General features: G+C 32.5%; 1 protein-coding gene across 1 annotated transcript in view; it reads left to right on the forward strand.

Moving 5' to 3' along the window:
- The window catches only part of LOC139510159 (protein C-mannosyl-transferase DPY19L1-like), a 306,322-nt gene that overhangs the window by 140,451 nt on the left and 146,648 nt on the right, over positions 1–19,223 (forward strand). The window contains exon 14 of the mRNA XM_071296510.1: positions 8,359–8,430. Within this exon, the coding sequence (XP_071152611.1) occupies positions 8,359–8,430 (72 nt within the window). The remainder of the gene's footprint in view (positions 1–8,358; positions 8,431–19,223) is intronic.

Below are 19,223 nucleotides of genomic sequence, written 5' to 3' on the forward strand. Positions count from 1 at the left end.
TTCTGGTCTCTGCCTCCGTTAGTCCGTTCGCTTCAGGTTAAAGTTTTTGGTTAAGGTAGTTTTTGAAGAAGTTGAAGTCTAATCAACTTGAAACTTAGTACACATGTTCCCTATGATATGATCTTTCTAATTTTAATTCCAAATCAAAGTTTTGACCCTAATTTCAAGGTCCACTGAACATAGAAAATGATAGTGCGAGTGGGGCATCCGTGTACTTGGGACACATTCTTGTTTTTACTTGCATATTGTATTAAAGGAATTTAAAATGTTATTTAGCTTTTTTATTCTCTACTAATCACATCAATCAACAGTTTTATTCAAAGCTGGCAAAATAGCATTTTTTCTGTTGCTGGTGCCGGGTAAATAGCAAATTTGCTATTTTGCCGGTGCTAGTCAAATAGCCACTGCCGTTAAAAATAATACATTAAAGTACATTATTGCTCCTCGGGAAATCCAGGGGGGAAATAAACTTGATGCTCCGGAGAGATCACAGCGGAGTAAAAATGCTATATTAAAATAAATTTCACATTTTATAGAAAAATTGTGGTAACGCATGTGGAAGAACGTTTGCAATCTCCCAAGAACCAATAACTCTGCATGTAAAATTGAACGTTTTGTGGAAAAATATGAATGCCTACTAAAAATCAAATTTATTAGAAAAATCAAATTATTACAGAAGAGTATCTACCATGAACTTGCACAGCACTATTATTTATATAGTAGAATAGAATGATATACAAATGGATGAAAATCATATATACATGTAACTCAGTGTAATATAAAAATATTGAAACATAATATAACTATAACAACAAACCCTCAGAACAAACCAGACTGAGATTATACTGATTTGTATCACTACAATATAGTCCAGTCGATTTGTGCAGATTTTTGACAAAATTGCTCAGATTGTGGTAAAAGCATGAAATTTGGCATAATAGTAGTATATGTCATGGACAACATTTTAAGCTATGGACCCACTCTGAAAGTCGAAATTTGTGGACAAGGCGGCCATTTTGAAATGGCGGCCGTTTGATCTCTGTAGATTTATAAAAAAAATCATGAAAATGATATTAGAAAAGATATTGACATGAAACCTAGTAAATAGAACAACAGTGCTGATTTCAATTGTCTTGTTGAACAAAAGTTTTGGAAATATTATCCATATTGAATGGCGGCCATCTTGAAAAATGTTGATTTTTTAAGCCAAAATATGTAGTCATTTTTCGATAAAAAAAAAAAAATGCATTGTCGAAGATATACAAATGTATTTGTTTGAGCTATATAAACAGGGAAAAAAGTGAGCATACCCCCCTCCCCTAGTTATTCTTCTGTTTCGTATCGGGTATAACAGCATTAAAACGCGGACCACGAAGAGGATCATAAAATTAACTATTACTCTTAAAGCAATATTCGTTCCATCGCTTTTTCAACATAGAATAAAAGGAGAATTTTATTGTACAAGTAAAAATAAAGCAAGAAAATATGTGTATACCTGTCGTTTATAATAATTGTCTGATTACAGGATAATTCGTTTTGTTGATTTTGTTCATTTGAATAATGAATTTCATATCATGCAAGTAATGTTAAAAGAACATCAATTACTCAAATGTTTTCAATTGACGTTAAAAATATCTAACAATAAATGATATGCACATGTTTTGCCAAACCACACTCTGTCTATCAAATCGATCACATTGTCATTGACATTTACATATCGTAGTACTACTTAAAACTGCCTTTACACATTTGCATTTCCTTAGTAACCGTGTTCACTTTGACTTATAACATGTATAAGTTGAGCGCTTACTGCAGGAAGTTATTATATAGTCATATGGTATATTCATCACAGATGACAAGGCCTGTCATCTGAGAACTTCATATATATTGATTTTTTGGGGGTAGCAATCTTGAATGATGGCCATTTTGAAAACATGATTTTCCAATATATCATTATTCGCTAATCTTATTAATTCACTGTTTGCATTCATACATTTTTTACTAAACTTTATTTGATATTCACAAAGAAGTCAGATAAGGCATGCACATGTTTACAAAATAAAGATATCAGTATCAGAATTTTTGTTACTTACATGTTTGCCTAAGTAACTTTTTAAAACAGAAATTACGTATATATCATATGATATAATTTATGACCGAAAGTTTTTTTTTGAAAAGATCAAAATTGTATTGTTCGAAAACCCTGGGGCTAGATATCAGAAAAACAATATGGGCGATTAGACTGGAAGGAATGTGTGAAACGGCAAGAGAGGACATGTGAGGGTTTGCAATGCCAAGCAGATACAAATGGAACAGACATAGACATTTGAGCTGGCAATCACTCTTTTGATGCAAACATATGAAGATGTTGGGTTTGAATGATTTTCCTTTCGCTCAATTCGAAACAGTTGAATGAGGGCTATGGAACTGCAGAAGCACCCCAAAATCACAAGGCATAATGGCACAAATCATGTCAAACAAATGTTCAGATCTCAAAATATTTCATCAGTAAAAGGGAAAACATGCTAGATAAGTTGCCAATTGAAAGAAAACAATAAGTAACCAGACACTGTAAGGTGATACTGGATCAACAAAATCAATGACTGCAGTGTATTTTTTCTGTGGTGATGTATCTGAAGATCTCCATGATACATCGACATTTTCAAATCGACAAAAATAGGGCACGACTGTGCACCTGTACTACAAGACATATTCACCTAGCCAAAGTAATTAAGAGCTGAAGATGTCAACTCACTAATATCCGACTTGATGATTGATAAAACTTGACATTATAGCAAATCAGAGAGTACAAGACACAGAAAGAAAGCCAGGAATCTTTTATCCTTGGAGCTGTACTTTCCAAAATAATAAAAATACATTGATGGCACACGGTCTGGAAGAGGTATATTACTAATCTCCAAGCTTGCAGATCACGCTAAATTGTACAGTTAACGCCTGGAACAACTTGGAGTTATCATGGAAGGAAGAACTGACACAACGCTGTTAACAAAATTGGAATGTAGCTGCCATAGCAAGCATACAAGCAATATAAATTAGTTCTCTTGATTTTCAACAAAGGTATTCGTGATGCTCTAAAACAGACCTCATAATAAAAAGGGTAAACATAAAGGCATCACCATAGCAGGCAAAATATATGTGCTTGATACTAAAAATAACTTTACAGGGACACTCAGTAAACACTGTCGACACGAATCAGTTCAACAGACATAAGTTTTCTCAGTAAGAATGATACATGATGGCTAAACATCGCGTAACAGTCCAGTTATATCGTTGAGTGGCAGACAAACATACCATTTCTCAGCTATAATAGTTCAATTGTGCAACTCGTATTCGAAAGGATACAACTGCAACTTATCAGTCCTCAGATAGAGAGTAAGATGTCTCAAAGATTGTGGAACTGATTCATTTTGAAAGCCTACATTAAAATGTCCCTGTAAACCTTTTTATAGTAGCAAGTCTAACTCTTCAAACTATTCTAGTAACTTTGACTATGAAGAGGCCTTCACCATCACAACTAAAAGACATGACCTGTTTCAGAACTTCCCCAACATATTCGTTGAGAATCCGGAGAAGATGCTACCATTCATGTGTGCTTGCATGTCATCTAATGCAGCTAGTTTTCAATTTTTAGAAGTGTTGTATTAATCATTTTTTCATGACAACTCATATTACTAAGAACATTTACTGTACAATTTACTGATATCATCAATTTCAAATATATTAAAACAATTCCAGACTGTGAGCCGTCACTGTTTTCTATCATTTTGGCGAGGTCCATTCCATGGATAACAGGTTCTTGACTTTCTTTCTGTGTCTCGAATTCTGTCTAATTGTCTTGTCGTGCAGTTTAAACAAACATTTAGCATGTTATCTGCTCCTGAAATATTAATCTCCAGCACTGAGTCTGGCTAAAAGAACAATGGTTAGTAGTTCAAGTGACAGTAACGTACACTATTGTCGAACATAATTGTCGATGCTTCATGTTGAATGATAGTCAGATACCTCATCAAAAAGAAAGAAAAAAAAACCTCCGTGCAATCATTGTTCTTGTTGATTCATCATATCTGTGTCTGGTTATTTTACTGTTTTTTTTCAATCCGTGACTCATCTTAAACTTTTTTCGTTTTTCCTGACAAAATATATTTTGATCTTAAGATTTGCCTTGAATGGATTAATACCTTTTGCCTCTCTTTTGATTCTCCCATTACATGACCTTCATCAACTTGGAACAGTTGTATGCTTACAACAAATGACTGATTACCAGCTCAAATGTCTATGTCTGCTCTTTTTGTATTAGCCTGGCATTGTAAATCCACACGTGTCCTCTCTTCGCGTTACGGAATTCTTTCCAGTCTATTTTTTTTTAATATTTTTTTCAGCTCCAGTGATTTTAATAGCTACGTATTTTTCCTTTTCAACATATAGTGGTCATAACTCATATTGTATATACACAATTTTTGGTGGTTAAAAAGTAACTAAGCCCTATATGCTTAACTTTCTTTACATACATTTATATGTTAACCATGTTTACATGCGCATGGCTTATTTGAGAATATATCCTATATTAACAGTCATAAATAAATGATTAGCAAAACTAGTTGTAAATGCAAATAAAACTTAGTATTAATTCAAAAAACAATTTAGGATAGCGAATAATGATATATTGGAAATTTACGTTTCCAAAATAGCCTCCATTCAAGATGGCCACTAAATACTTCAATAGTCCTCAGTTGATATTCTTTGTCATAAGAAATACGAAAGTTTATCAAAATTGGTAAAGAAATATATTTTTCATATTTTTTCTAATTATTTTTATTATTTTTTTTAACATGATTTCAAAATGGCCGTCAGACCCGCCATTTTGATTTTCTGAATTGGGTTCATAGCTAAAAATGTTAGTTATGACCTCAACTAACACTCTGTAAAGTTTGATGCTTTTACCACAATCTGAGCAATTGTTTCACAATTCGACTGGACTAATATAATAGTTTATTACAGTGACATTGAATTCCCTGTCATTTATTCATCATCTACGCACGAACTTGTCTCAGATCTTTTTTTATATCTGTATATTAACCTCACTTTCAGGTATAGAGATGTGATTTTTTTTCTGAGACATGTGCTTATGAACATTCACCAGAACTTGCGGTCATCCGATGTTCAGTACTTCATTATACTTTGATTTCTCCTAAGTTCAGCTCATTCTTAACCTTTTCAATTAGAAAATATAAAGGTAGCTAAACTAAGGCTAAATAACTCTTAACTGACACAATTCAAATTGTTCTACCCATTAACAGACTTTATTCTCCTAATATCCACTAAAATGTGGTATTACCAGTGGCGGATCCAGAAATTTTTATAAGTGGGGGCCTGTTGACTGGCTAAGAGGGGGGTTGCTCTGGCATGCATCAGTGATTCTCTATATAACAAACCAAAATTTTTCCTCAAAAAGGGTGGGGGGGTGTCAGGCCCCCTGGGCCTCCCCCCTACATCCACCTCTGAATACTCACGTTTTATTACAATTATGATATATTTCGTGATGTCAATTTATTTTTTAGAACCAAAGTACTATTTTTTGTCCTTTAATGTGGTACCTAACACTACTGGGAGATAACTCTGTAAAATCAGCTAAACGTTTTAACTACGTTGTGTTGTAAAGGGAATATTAAGCTTCTCAATGATCAAAATAAGTGTTTGTCAAACTGCTATAATACCAGTGTAATTTTTTTGATAAAATGGTTGGTTGAAATATTTAGAAATTTTTTTATATTTTTGTCAAAGGGTCAAAGTAAATACTATGTCAAAATTTTTTGAAAATTAAACGAGCCAAATTAATTTGAGTGAAAGTGTTGGGTACCACCTTAAATGACATCTATATAAAAAAAATGCCTTTCATCCAAAAATTTGCTGTGCATAAAAGCACAAATACCACATACTTGTGCAACACCTTTTAGTTTTACTAACAACTGGGCTGACTTTAAAATGTTCTATAATAGATATCATTTTGTCAGTTGCTTTTCTTTTGTTGATTTGGTTCTTATAAAATGCCAAAAATCTGTATATTTAACAGAGTTTAACATTAAATTGTGCGTTTTACTCTTAACAGACTTATAACCAACCCGATTAACAGACCAATTGCCCATATACTAGTAGCCACATACTCAATATAGATTAATCTACCAATCTCTCGGTTAGCAGAGTGTCGGCCATGTAGGTTAAATGATGATACCAGGATTGTAAAAGTAGGGCCAAATAATAAACATAAGCGTCTATACAGAGAAGCTTTTCCCCAAGAGTGCAATAACCCAGTAAGTTCAATGATAAGAAATCAAGGTTGACAAGAAAACTCATAAATGATGTAAAAAACAGTCAGTGTATGAAAAAGTCTTTTTCTTGTTATTTAAATAACATTAATAAAATTACAAATGTATAGAAGCTAGAAAATCGGATAAAATGATAATACTATCATTAGACAATTCTGAAATAAATGCTCAAGATATTATGAAATCTATACTATTAAATGAGAAGACCTCATTTTTGTGTGTCGCTTCTCTTCCTTCCACAATAAATTAATCATCATGCCTTTGTGACCTATAGGTACCATGCATAGTCGCATTTGTCATCCTCGCTTATGATTATTCCATTTGGGTTATTTTGGGAGAAAAACTATAATAAAGGTGTCAGGATATTGTTTCCGTCATCAGTTGGACTTTTAAGTAAAAGACTAGACTTCCGTTTAGGACAGTTTAGTTTTCATGAGGGTCGTAATGGGGGTACCTTCATGACGAATAACTGAAAAAGTTCTTGCCAAATGATATAAACAGTAATTTTTCGCATTAATAGAGACTCTTTATATTATAGCAGTGATTGCCTTGGAGAAGAAACTTGAAATTGATATTTAATAGCAAATACACTTTATTTATAGTATATGTATATTCATAGTATACAGAAATCAAAAAAAATAACGGACTTTTGAAAAAAGGGAGAGGGCTTAAAAAAATTGTCCTGTCTCCAAGTACCTATAAATTTTTGTCTTGCCTTGACGGAGTCAAAAAGCAAGACATAGGTATGCTGTTTCCGGCGGCGACGGCAGCGGGAGGATGGCGGCGTCAACAATGTATTAGTTTGTGATTAGGTCTAGTTTATGGTGAACCACAAGTGGTAGGTCAATCATATTTGGTATGCTGTTGTATAAGCATTGGCACATCTCATTTCCATGGAGATTATTTGGCCCTGCACCCTCAGTTATGGTCTATTGACTTTGAAACTTTTGCTTATTTTACATGTATTAGTTTGTGATTAGGTCAGTTTATGGGGAACCACAAGTAGGTCAATGATATTTGATATGCAGTTGTATAAGCATTAGCATATCTCATTTCCATGGAAATAATTTAGCTCTGCCCCCTTAGTCATGGTCTATTGACTTTGAAAATTTTGCTAAGTTATCATGTATTAGTTTGTGATTAGGTCAGTTCAAGGGGAACCATTAGTGGTAGGCCAATGTTAATTGGTATTCGGTGGTATAATCATTGGCACATCTCATTTCCATGGAGAATATTTGGCCTCGCCCCCTCAGTCATGGTCTATCAACTTTGAAACTTATCTTAGTTTACATGTATTAGATTGTGATTAGATCAGTTTAAGATGAACTGCTAATGTTAAGTCAATGATATTTGGTATGCAAATTTATTGGCATTTGCAAGTATTGTTTCCATGGAGATTATATAGCCCCACCCCCTCTTCATGGTTCATTGACTTTGAAACTTTTACATAGTTTACAAGTTAATGTTTGTGTTTAGGTTTGGGAACAACTTATAATAAGTCAATGATATTTGGTATGCAGTTGCATTAGCATTGGCACATCTCATTTACATGGAGATTGTTTAGCCATGTAACTCAGTCATGGTTTATTGACTTTGAATATTTGCATGACTTGTGTAAGATTTTAAAGTATTGCTATTTTGATTTCAACATTTGTATAATCAAAATTACAAAAAGGCGAGACATATCTCTGTGATAACAGTTTATTATACCTTTTCTGAAATTCTCCACACATAAATTTTTTTGCAATTCTCCCTACAACAGTTTACATAGTATTGCTTTCAACCAAGCTCTGAAAGCCTGCGATATCACGGATGTGTTCTAGTTCTTTCAATTCTAGCTCCCATTCAGCACATTGATTTCATAAAACTGACCAAGGAAGGTTGACATAAGGGTTATAACGCTTATATAATGAAAAAAGATGGATATTTCAACCATAATAAGAATAACTACTTATACTTGAATAAAAATACATATTATTTAATTTAAATAATGGTGCCTTATATTTATTTACAGACTCCTGTGAAATTGTCAAAGACTTTATTATTACCAACTGTGTGCATTGTGGTATGTTTCGCTGTCCTTAAGGTAAGTCATCTGTCATGTCACAAAGAGGCTTAATATAACAGAGCCAACATGCGAATCTTAAATTAAAGGGTAGCAATTACGACAGCATCTTTAAAATGGCTGTTCTGATAATGATATGGTAAAAGGGTGAGTGGAGTTTTACACCAGTCATCTTCATTTGGTGATTATAAATTGTACAATTAAATGAGACTTACCTTGAGTCGAAATTTGATTGTAATTTTGTTGAACCTATTTATGCTGAGAGTTAACATGAGAGTGTGCATGCCATATTCGGTCATAGAGGTCACTTTTCAGAGAATGTAACAGAGTACATAGTACACATGATACACCAGAAAAGAAAAGGAAATTGGGCGGGAATACAAGTTATCAGGTGGGCATGTTAACTCTCAGCATAAAAAGGTTCAACAAAATTACAATCAAATTTTGACTTAAGGTAAGTCTCATTTAATTTTACAATTTTATTGAACCTATATGCTGAGAGTACCATTAGATTTCAGAGATATGTGATCTGTTACACATAACCAGTCTTATTTATGTCTATATTATCAGGCATAAGTAATTACTAAGTAGTAGTTAACTTGTATTCTTCCAAAGTATAACTAAACAATATATACATACAATGATATATACATACAATGATATATACATACAATCAAATGATATATGCAACTTTATAGTAAACTGTTCATACTTATTCTAATTAATCAGTTTGACAATTTTTGACTTCTCAAAACTTATAATAATTTTGTTTTGAAACTGGTCTGATATAAAATTTTCTAAAGGTTGAATCATTTGACTATCCTCCAGCTTTTAATATTGTATCAATAGAAGTAGCACATTGAAAAGCTGCTGAGGTACTAGCTGATCTAGTACTGTGTGATTTATAAATTGTAATTATTATACCAGCCAACTGCAGAACAGTTTTCACCCAACGTGTAATAGTGGCTTTAGACACGGTTTGACACAGCTTCTAAGTAAATATTCCTTAAAAACAGTAACTAAACACAGTCTATCATCATCAATAAAAGCTGGCAACTCTATTGGTTGTAAATGTGATCCACTAAATTCGAACATTCTAATAAAGTTCTTACATCTATATATATGCTACTATCTGTAACACTTAATTATGTCATCCAAATCCAAACAATGAATAGTTGTAACCTTTGACTTGTTAATAATAACAATAATGTAACTAACTTATACGATAAAACATGCAAAGTCAACATGTGAACTGGTGTTAATGTCATAAGATATTTTAACACTATATTAACATCCCAAGTCTTTTGATATCTAGGTAATGATGGTTTAAGATTAAATATACCTTTTAGAAATCGCTTCACTAATGGCCATTGACCAACCGTTATTTCTCTATTTACTGACAAAAAAGAAGATAACATACTTCTTGCAGTGTTAATAGCACTATAACCTAAACCTTGCTTATAGAGTAATGTTACAGTGACTTGACTGTAAGTGTTGCTATCCACCAATTGCAATTCATTCAAAATTTTGACCAAATTGCAATTTGTTTTATTAAACCAAATTGTTCAACTGGTCAGAAATTTGAACCAACTGCTGTAGAAAACCAGTCAAGTCGTGAAAGTGCAAGGTGATAAAATAAAACATACTTACAATCCTATAAGACTTTAACTCCACTTTATTGATGGTATTACTAAATCAGTCTATCAATCTGTATAGTTATATTATAGCCATTACCATACTGAAGGTGAACTGTTTTATTTTTATACGACCGCAAAATTTGAAAAAATTTTCGTCGTATATTGCTATCACGTTGGCGTCGTCGTCTGCGTCGTCGTCGTCCGAATACTTTTAGTTTTCGCACTCTAACTTTAGTAAAAGTGAATGGAAATCTATGAAATTTTAACACAAGGTTTATGACCACAAAAGGATGGTTGGTATTGATTTTGGGAGTTTTGGTTCTAACATTTTAGGAATTAGGGGCCAAAAAGGGCCCAAATAAGCATTTTCTTGGTTTTCGCACTATAACTTTAGTTTAAGTTAATAGAAATCTATGAAATTTTGACACAAGGTTTATGACCACAAAAGAAAGGTTGGGATTGATTTTGGGAGTTTTGGTTTTAACAGTTTAGGAATCAGGGGCCAAAAAAGGGCCCAAATAAGCATTATTCTTGGTTTTCGCACAATAACTTTAGTTTAAGTAAATAGAAATCAATGAAATTTAAACACAATGTTAATGACTACAAAAGGCAGGTTGGTATTGATTTTGGGAGTTTAGGTCCCAACAGTTTAGGAATTAGGGGCCAAAAAGGGACCCAAATAAGCATTTTTCTTGGTTTTCGCACCATAACGTTAGTATAAGTAAATAGAAATCTATGAAATTTAAACACAAGGTTTATGACCATAAAAGGAAGGTTGGTATTGATTTTGGGAGTTTTGGTCCCAACAGAATAAGGGCCCAAAGGGTCCAAAATTAAACTTTGTTTGATTTCATCAAAATTGAATAATTGGGGTTCTTTGATATGCCGAATCTAACTGTCATGACTGTGTATGTAGATTCTTAACTTTTGGTCCCGTTTTCAAATTGGTCTACATTAAGGTCCAAAGGGTCCAAAATTAAACTTAGTTTGATTTTGACAAAAAATGAATCAGTTAGGTTCTTTGATATGCTGAATCTAAAAATGTACTTAGATTCTTGATTATTGGCCCAGTTTTCAAGTTGGTCCAAATCGGGGTCCAAAATTAAACTTTGTTTGATTTCATCAAAAATTGAATAAATGGGGTTCTTTGATATACCAAATCTAACTGTGTATGTAGATTCTTCATTTTTGGTCCTGTTTTCAAATTGGTCTACACTAAAGTCCAAAGGGTCCAAAATTAAACTTAGTCTGATTTTAACAAAAATTGAAATCTTGGGGTTCTTTGATATGCTGAATCCAAAAATGTACTTAGATTTTTTATTATGGGCCCAGTTTTCAAGTTGGTCCAAATCAGGATCTAAAATTATTATATTAAGTATTGTGCAATAGCAAGTCTTTTCAATTGCACAGTATTGCGCAATGGCAAGAAATATCTAATTGCACAATATTGTGAAATAGCAAATTTTTTTTTAATTACAGTTATTTTTCTTTGTCCAGAATAGTAAGCAAGAAATATCTAATTGCAAAATATTGTGCAATAGCAAGATTTTTTTTTAATTGGAGTTATCTTTCTTTGTCCAGAATCAACTTAAATCTTTGTTATATACAATATACAATGTATATTCACTTTTTACTACCAACTGATAAATTAAAATAATCTTTACCATTCAGTGATAACAAGCAGTTTTTTTACATCTTAATATTTTATGATGTATTTAAATGAGTAGTTATTGTTGCAAACTCCATTAAAATTTTTAATTGAGATTAGTTTTGGAATAAGGGAAAGGGGGATGTGATTAAAAAAATTGGGTTCAATTTTTCTCATTTGAAATTTCATAAATAAAAAAGAAAATTTCTTCAAACATTTTTTTGAGAGGATTAATATTCAACAGCATAGTGAATTGCTCTAAGAGAAAACAAAAATTTTAAGTTTATTAGAACACATTCATTCTGTGTCAGAAACCTATGCTGTGTCAACTATTTAATCACAATCCAAATTTAGAGCTGAATCCAGCTTGAATGTTGTGTCCATACTTGCCCCAACCGTTCAGGGTTCAACCTCTGCAGTCGTATAAAGCTACGCCCTGCGGAGCATCTGGTTAATTGCTATAAAAATGTCCAAACTAAGCTTTTATATAGTTTTTCTTTCGAAAAGTATTCAATATTCATAAGAATCACACATTATGTGAATAAAAACATTTCATATTCAGTAAAATATTTGTGAAATTGCAATATGTTTGTAGGAAGGGGAGATAATCTTTTTTGGTTTCAAAAAATCTTTATTCAAAAGAATAGTATTTTAGGTTATCTCCCTAACATCCTAAGGAAACTTATCAATAGCATATTGTTATTTCACATGTATTTTACTGAATATATGATGTATTATTTTAAATGATATATGATTCTTATAAATATAAAATCCTTTTCGAAAGAAAAACTATATAAAAGTTTAGTTTGGACATTTTTATAGCAATTCAAAATAAAACATTTTACCTTTAGTATGGTAATGGCTATAATATAACTATACAAATTGATAGACAAATTTAGTAATAACATCATTAAAGTGGAGTTAAAGTCTTATAGTATTGTAAGTATATTTTATTTTATCACCTTGCACTTTCAAATTTTGACTGAACAATTTGTTCAACATTCTGACCAGTTGAACTATTTGATTTTATAAAACAAATTGCAATTTGGTCAAAATTTTGAATGAGTTGCAATTGGTGGATAGCAACACTAACAGTCAAGTCACTGTAAAAATTCTAAAACATTTAACTCAGTGGCTTTAAATATATCAATTTCCCTTTCACGGCAAAATGACAACCATCTTTTGCAATATGTCCAATATTGTTGTTTGGTAGCTGGTTTCCATGATTATGCAATAATGTCGGAAGCTTCTTTTGATAGTCCATAACTTTGCAACAGTTCCCCGATATCCAGAAAACTGCTTATTTTAATTTCACTGTGTGATGTTTTATTGTCCGACTTTGAGGTTGATAAAGTAGATTTTTCTGGCTGTTTATCATAAACGAATCTGCCACAATCCGGTGTAATATCAGTGGAAACCACTTTTGAGTGTTCCATAATGGTGCAACTAACGTCATGTCTGCTTTGTCCTTGTCTACTTTTTATACGACCGCAAAAATTTTAATTTTTTCGTCGTATATTGCTATCACGTTGGCGTCGTCGTCGTCGTCCGAATACTTTTAGTTTTCGCACTCTAACTAGAGTAAAAGTGAATAGAAATCTATGAAATTTTAACACAAGGTTTATGACCACAAAAGGAAGGTTGGGATTGATTTTGGGAGTTTTGGTCCCAACATTTTAGGAATTAGGGGCCAAAAAGGGCACAAATAAGCATTTTCTTGATTTTTCGCACTATAACTTTAGTTTAAGTAAATTTAAATCTATGAAATTTTGACACAAGGTTTATGACCACAAAAGGAATTAAGGATGGGATTGATTTTGGGAGTTTTGGTTCCAACAGTTTAGGAATTAGGGGCCAAAAAAGAGCCCAAATAAGCATTATTCTTGGTTTTCGTACAATAACTTTAGTATAAGTCAATAGAAATCAATGAAATTTTAACACAAGGTTTATGAACACAAAAGGAAGGTTGGGTTTGATTTTGGGAGTTTTGGTCCCAACAGTTTAGGAATAAGGGGCCCAAAGGGTCCAAAATTGAACTTTGTTTGATTTCATCAAAAATTGAATAATTGGGGTTCTTTGATATGCCGAATCTAACTGTGTATGTAGAGACTTAATTTTTGGTTCCGTTTTCAAATTGGTCTACATTAAGGTCCAAAGGGTCCAAAATTAAACTTAGTTTGATTTTAACAAAAATTGAATCCTAGGGGTTCTTTGATATGCTGAATGTAAAAATGTACTTAGATTTTTTATTATTGGCCCAGTTTTCAAGTTGGTCCAAATCGGGGTCCAAAATTAAACTTTGTTTGATTTCATCAAAAATTGAATAATTGGGGTTCTTTGATATGCCAAATCTAATTAGTTATCAAAGGTACCAGGATTATAATTTAGTACGCCAGACGCGTGTTTCGTCTACATAAGACTCATCAGTGACGCTCATATCAAAATATTTATAAAGCCAAACAATTACAAAGTTGAAGAGCATTGAGGATCCAAAATTCCAAAAAGTTGTGCCAAATACGGCTAAGGAAGTCTATGCCCGGAATAAGAAAATCCTTAGTTTTTTGAAAAATTTAAACTTTTGTTAACAGTAAATTTATAAAAAAAAAAATGACCACATTATTGATATTCATGTCAACACCGAAGTGTTGACTACTGGGCTGGTGATACCCTCAGGGACGAAACGTCCACCAGCAGTGGCATCAACCCAGTGGTGTAAATAGTTATACTGTGTATGTAGATTCTTAATTTTTGGTCCCGTTTTCAAATTGGTCTACATTAAAGTCCAAAGGGTCCAAAATTAAACTAAGTTTGATTTTAACAAAAATTGAATTCTTGGGCTTTTTTGATATGCTGAATCTAAACGTATACTTCGATTTTTGATTATGGGCCCAGTTTTCAAGTTGGTTCAAATCAGGATCCAAAATTATTATATTAAGTATTGTGCAAAAGCAAGAAATTTTCAATTGCACAGTATTCAGCAATAGCAAAATCTTCAATTGCACAGTATTGTGCAATAGAAAGCAATTTTCAATTGCACAGTATTGCGCCATAGCAAGAAATCTTCAACTGCACAGTATTGTGCTATAGCAAATATTTTCAATTGCACAGTATTGCTCAATAGCAAGAAATATCTAATTGCACAATATTGTGCAATAGCAAGAAATTTTCAATTGGAGTTATCTTTCTTTGTCCAGAATAGTAGTTGAATCAACTTAAATCATTGTTTTATACAATATACAATGTATATTCACTTTTACTACCAACTGATAAATTTAAACAATCTTTACCATTCAGTGATAACAAGCACTTTATTTTACATTTTAATATTTTATGATGTATTTAAATGAGTAGTTATTGTTGCAAACTCCATTAGGAATTTGAATTGAGATCAGTTTTGGAAAAAGGGAAAGGGGGATGTGAAAAAAAAAATGGGGGGGGTTAAATTTTTCTCATTTCAGATTTCATAAATAAAAAGAAAATTTCTTCAAACATTTTTTTGAGAGTATTAATATTCAACAGCATAGTGAATTGCTCAAAGGCAAAAAAAAATTTTTAAGTTCATTAGACCACATTCATTCTGTGTCAGAAACCTATGCTGTGTCAACTATTTAATCACAATCCAAATTTAGAGCTGAATCCAGCTTAAATGTTGTGTCCATACTTGCCCCAACTGTTCAGGGTTCAACCTCTGCGGTCATATATAGCTGCGCCCTGCGGAGCATCTGGTTGCAATATCTTCCCAATCAGACTGAAAGAAGGAAAACAATAGCGATTAATGTTATTCCATTGAACTAAAAATGCATCTACTGCATCTGCATAACTATCAGGAAAGTTGCTTTCTTTGAAAAAAGAAATGCAATCGTAAACCCAAATGCTTGTTTGGCATTATATATTAGATAATTGTTCAATAAAGATGTATTGTTTTATATTACTTTTGTTGTACATAAGAATTAGAAACTGACATTGATTGTTTACTTAATGTAATACCGGCGTCAATGTATAGCTATGACGTACGTGGGCCGTGGTAAAAAATCATGCATGCTACCAATACGCTTGTAATTTTGGATGCATTCAACCTGTCAATCATATCTGTATCGTGTGCACAATGAGCTTAAAGTGTGGATTGGGCATGCGAGAAGCGTACCTATAAGCGATTATCTGGCGTTCAGGTTAAGTATGTTGGCGTATGTCTAGCGTAAATGGAATATACGCTACGAAGGAAAAAAGTCTATTGAACGTATTTTGAGATGTGTCCCGGTCGTATCTGGAACGATAATAAGTGCTTTCAGAGTTTCTAGGACGTGATGGGGTGTTTGTTTTAGTTATAATCAAACGATTTTGAAGCGTATACAACGTGCCCTTAACGTGTCTCAAACTTATCTGTAGCGTTTTCAACACCCTTGTAGCGTGTATATTGTGTGTGTGTAGCGTACAGGTATACACTTGACACACGCTTGAGCTGAATGAATTTTTTTATGCTCCATAAAAATTTCCTGGAGTAAAAGCGTTCACCAAGCGTATACCTTTCACTGGTGTCAATGTAATGATCGTATCTGCAGTTACGATCATCCCATATGGCGGACACAAATTTAGGGAAATTTTAGAAGGCTGATTGCTCCACTTTGAAAACTTATTTTCAAATTTGTATTTTGTCAAGAAACATCTTTATAAGCATCGCCATTGAAATAATTTTTCGTTCGTGATGAAAAAGCAACAAAAAGAATGAAAATACAGATACAAGAAAGCACAATGATGATCGTAACTTTTATTTATTTTTATCCACGATGATCATAACTTTTATTTAAGATGATCGTAATAACTGTCTGTTCCAACGAAGCATTTTCTAATAAATAAAGCTGTCTGGTATGCGAAAAAGTGTACATTATCAGCAAATATTGTGAAAATAATGAGGAACAATCACTGGAGGGGAGGGTAACGTCCTATTGGTAAGTGCACAAATGGTTATGATTTTGCGAGATTCCATCTTTTTTTTTTATCTAGTTCAATATTAGAATGCATTGGGGGTTAACACATGTATATTGATTACATATACTATATAAACAAGGTATTGGACATTTCATATGATGGCCAGTTTGGCAAAATTGGAGTTTTGTTTTCTTTTTTTCCCTACACTTTGTAGGGACAATAGTACCTTTCGAGAACCTGGTATTTTTGGGGAATTCAGACTTCATTGTTTTTTATTAACAGATTTGAGATTTTTCAAGGAGAGGTTGAAAAAAATATAGCTTTAAGAGTTGTAACCATATCTGTTGAATGAATGAAAAAAAAACCAATGAAACTATCAATAAAGGGAGCTACTAATTATTTGATTTTTATTGGGGCTAGGATGAAAAAAAATTGTGCATTAAGTTGAAATCTCATCCTGCATTTTTATTTATCAACATATTTGGTCCTGTTTATTTATCATTAGTGTTTCCCGTTTTATTTTTACCCAAATTATCGCCCTGCCTTTTTGTTTGGCTAAGTTGTTAATCTGGCCTTTTTTTACTCAAAACTCCTGTCCTGTCTTTTTTTCCCAAATGTCACCCCCCCCTAATAAAAATCAAATGGTAGCTCCCTCATTGGTATCTTTAGAATAAACAACTTCGACTTACTTCAATTAATACATGTCATATACCCGTGAGTGTACGGATTTATAGCTTGAAAAAAACATGGAATCTAAGAAGAACGTGTACATACCATCTATTTCAACTTTTTTTCTTTACATAAATATTCAACCCATGGTAAATATAGGCAACAATAGTGCAGTGGCGGATCAAGAGATTTTAATAAAGGGGGAGGGGACTGGCTGCCTAAGGGTAAGCTCGCTATAGTCATGCTTCATTGATTCCCTATGTATTCAACCAAATTTTCCCCACAAAAAGAGGAAGCAGACACCCTGTCTCTCCCTCTCAATCTGCCTCTGTAGTCTGCCAAGGTTTAAAAGTCATAATTTGATTAAGAAAATACAAGACCAGGCAACAAGCTAAAACTGATAGAAACACATCAAAATAATTTAACTTTATGCCTTTTCCATTACGTAAGTTATTTCTAAAATATTCAGTGAAATTTTTGGCCTGTATTCTTAAACTGTATCATAAGGATGGTAATTATATTTACTTCATATAAACGTATTCCATTTTGAATGTTAACTAAAATATTCATAACAAAACAATATTGAGGAAATTTGAATAACAGCCTTCTAATTTCCCCTTTTATTTTTGACAAATATCTGTGTTCATTAACGTTCATGTTGTTTAGTTTAAAAATAATACTACATGTATTTTCAGTAATACCAACATATCGTGACTGTTTATTAGGATGTTCATTTAAAGAAAATACACATTCTAAATTTTCAGTTACTATCATCTTTTTATAAAAAAAAAGTCAACGTTACGATCATCCATAGACGAAGTAACGATCATAGGCCATCATTATCGTGTTTTTTTGAATCTCGATTTTTGTTCTTCTGGTTGTTTGTCTATTATTTAGGAAACACACATTCATTTGCAATGCTTATTAAGATTTTTCTTGATATAAAACAAATCTGAAAATAAGCTGTTATAGTCGAGAAATCGTCCTTCTAAAAATTCCCTAAATGTGTGTCCACCATATTGGGATGATCGTAATTGCAGTTACGATCATCACGTTGACACCAGTGACCTTTGTTCAGGCTTGCTTGGCGTTCCTCTTGCGAGCAACTAAGTTACATATACAGACTTAGTTAATTTTCTGTTTTGACTGCATGATTATTTTACATTGTTACATTTCGGGGTCTTTTATAGGCGACTATGCAGTATGTGCTTTGCTCATTGTTGAAGGCTGTACAGTGACCCATAGTTGGTTATTTCTGTGTTATTTTGGTTTCTTGTAGATAGTTGTCTCATTGATTTCATACCACATCTTCTTTTTTATATTTGATTTCTTATTGCCGACCATGTTAAGTCTGCTAAAATTGCATGCATAATTAATTTTTAGGTTATCATTTGTAATTTTTTTTTTTTTTAAATCATCGTTTTTACACCTATTCGAGGCATGTATTTTAGATTATGTATACACGTCCTTGGTCTGTCCAAGGAATTGTATATTTAAAAGGAATTTTAAATATACAATTCCTTTGTCTAGCATAGACGTAAAATTTCTAGAAAGTGCAAGAAAGACTTCCTTTTAGTTTCAGTATGAATTTTAAACGACTACAAAATTGAAAATTTTTTGGTCCTATATTGGTATCACGTTGGCGTCTTCGTCCGTAGTCGTCGTTGTCGGGGTCCGAAGACTTTTGGTTTTCGCATTATAACTTAAGTATAAGTAACTTAAGTATAAGTGAATAGAAATCTATGAAATTTAAACACAAGGTTTATGACCATAAAAGGAATGTTGGGATTGATTTTGGAAGTTTTGGTCCCAACAGTTTGGGAATTAGGAGCCAAAAAGGGCCCAAATAAGCATTTTCTTGGTTTTTGCACTATAACTTTAGTTTTAGTAAATAGAAATCTATGAAATTTAAACACAAGGTTTATGAACACAAA

Source organism: Mytilus edulis, chromosome 2, assembly GCF_963676685.1.
Source record: "Mytilus edulis chromosome 2, xbMytEdul2.2, whole genome shotgun sequence".
NCBI lineage: Eukaryota > Metazoa > Mollusca > Bivalvia > Mytilida > Mytilidae > Mytilus > Mytilus edulis.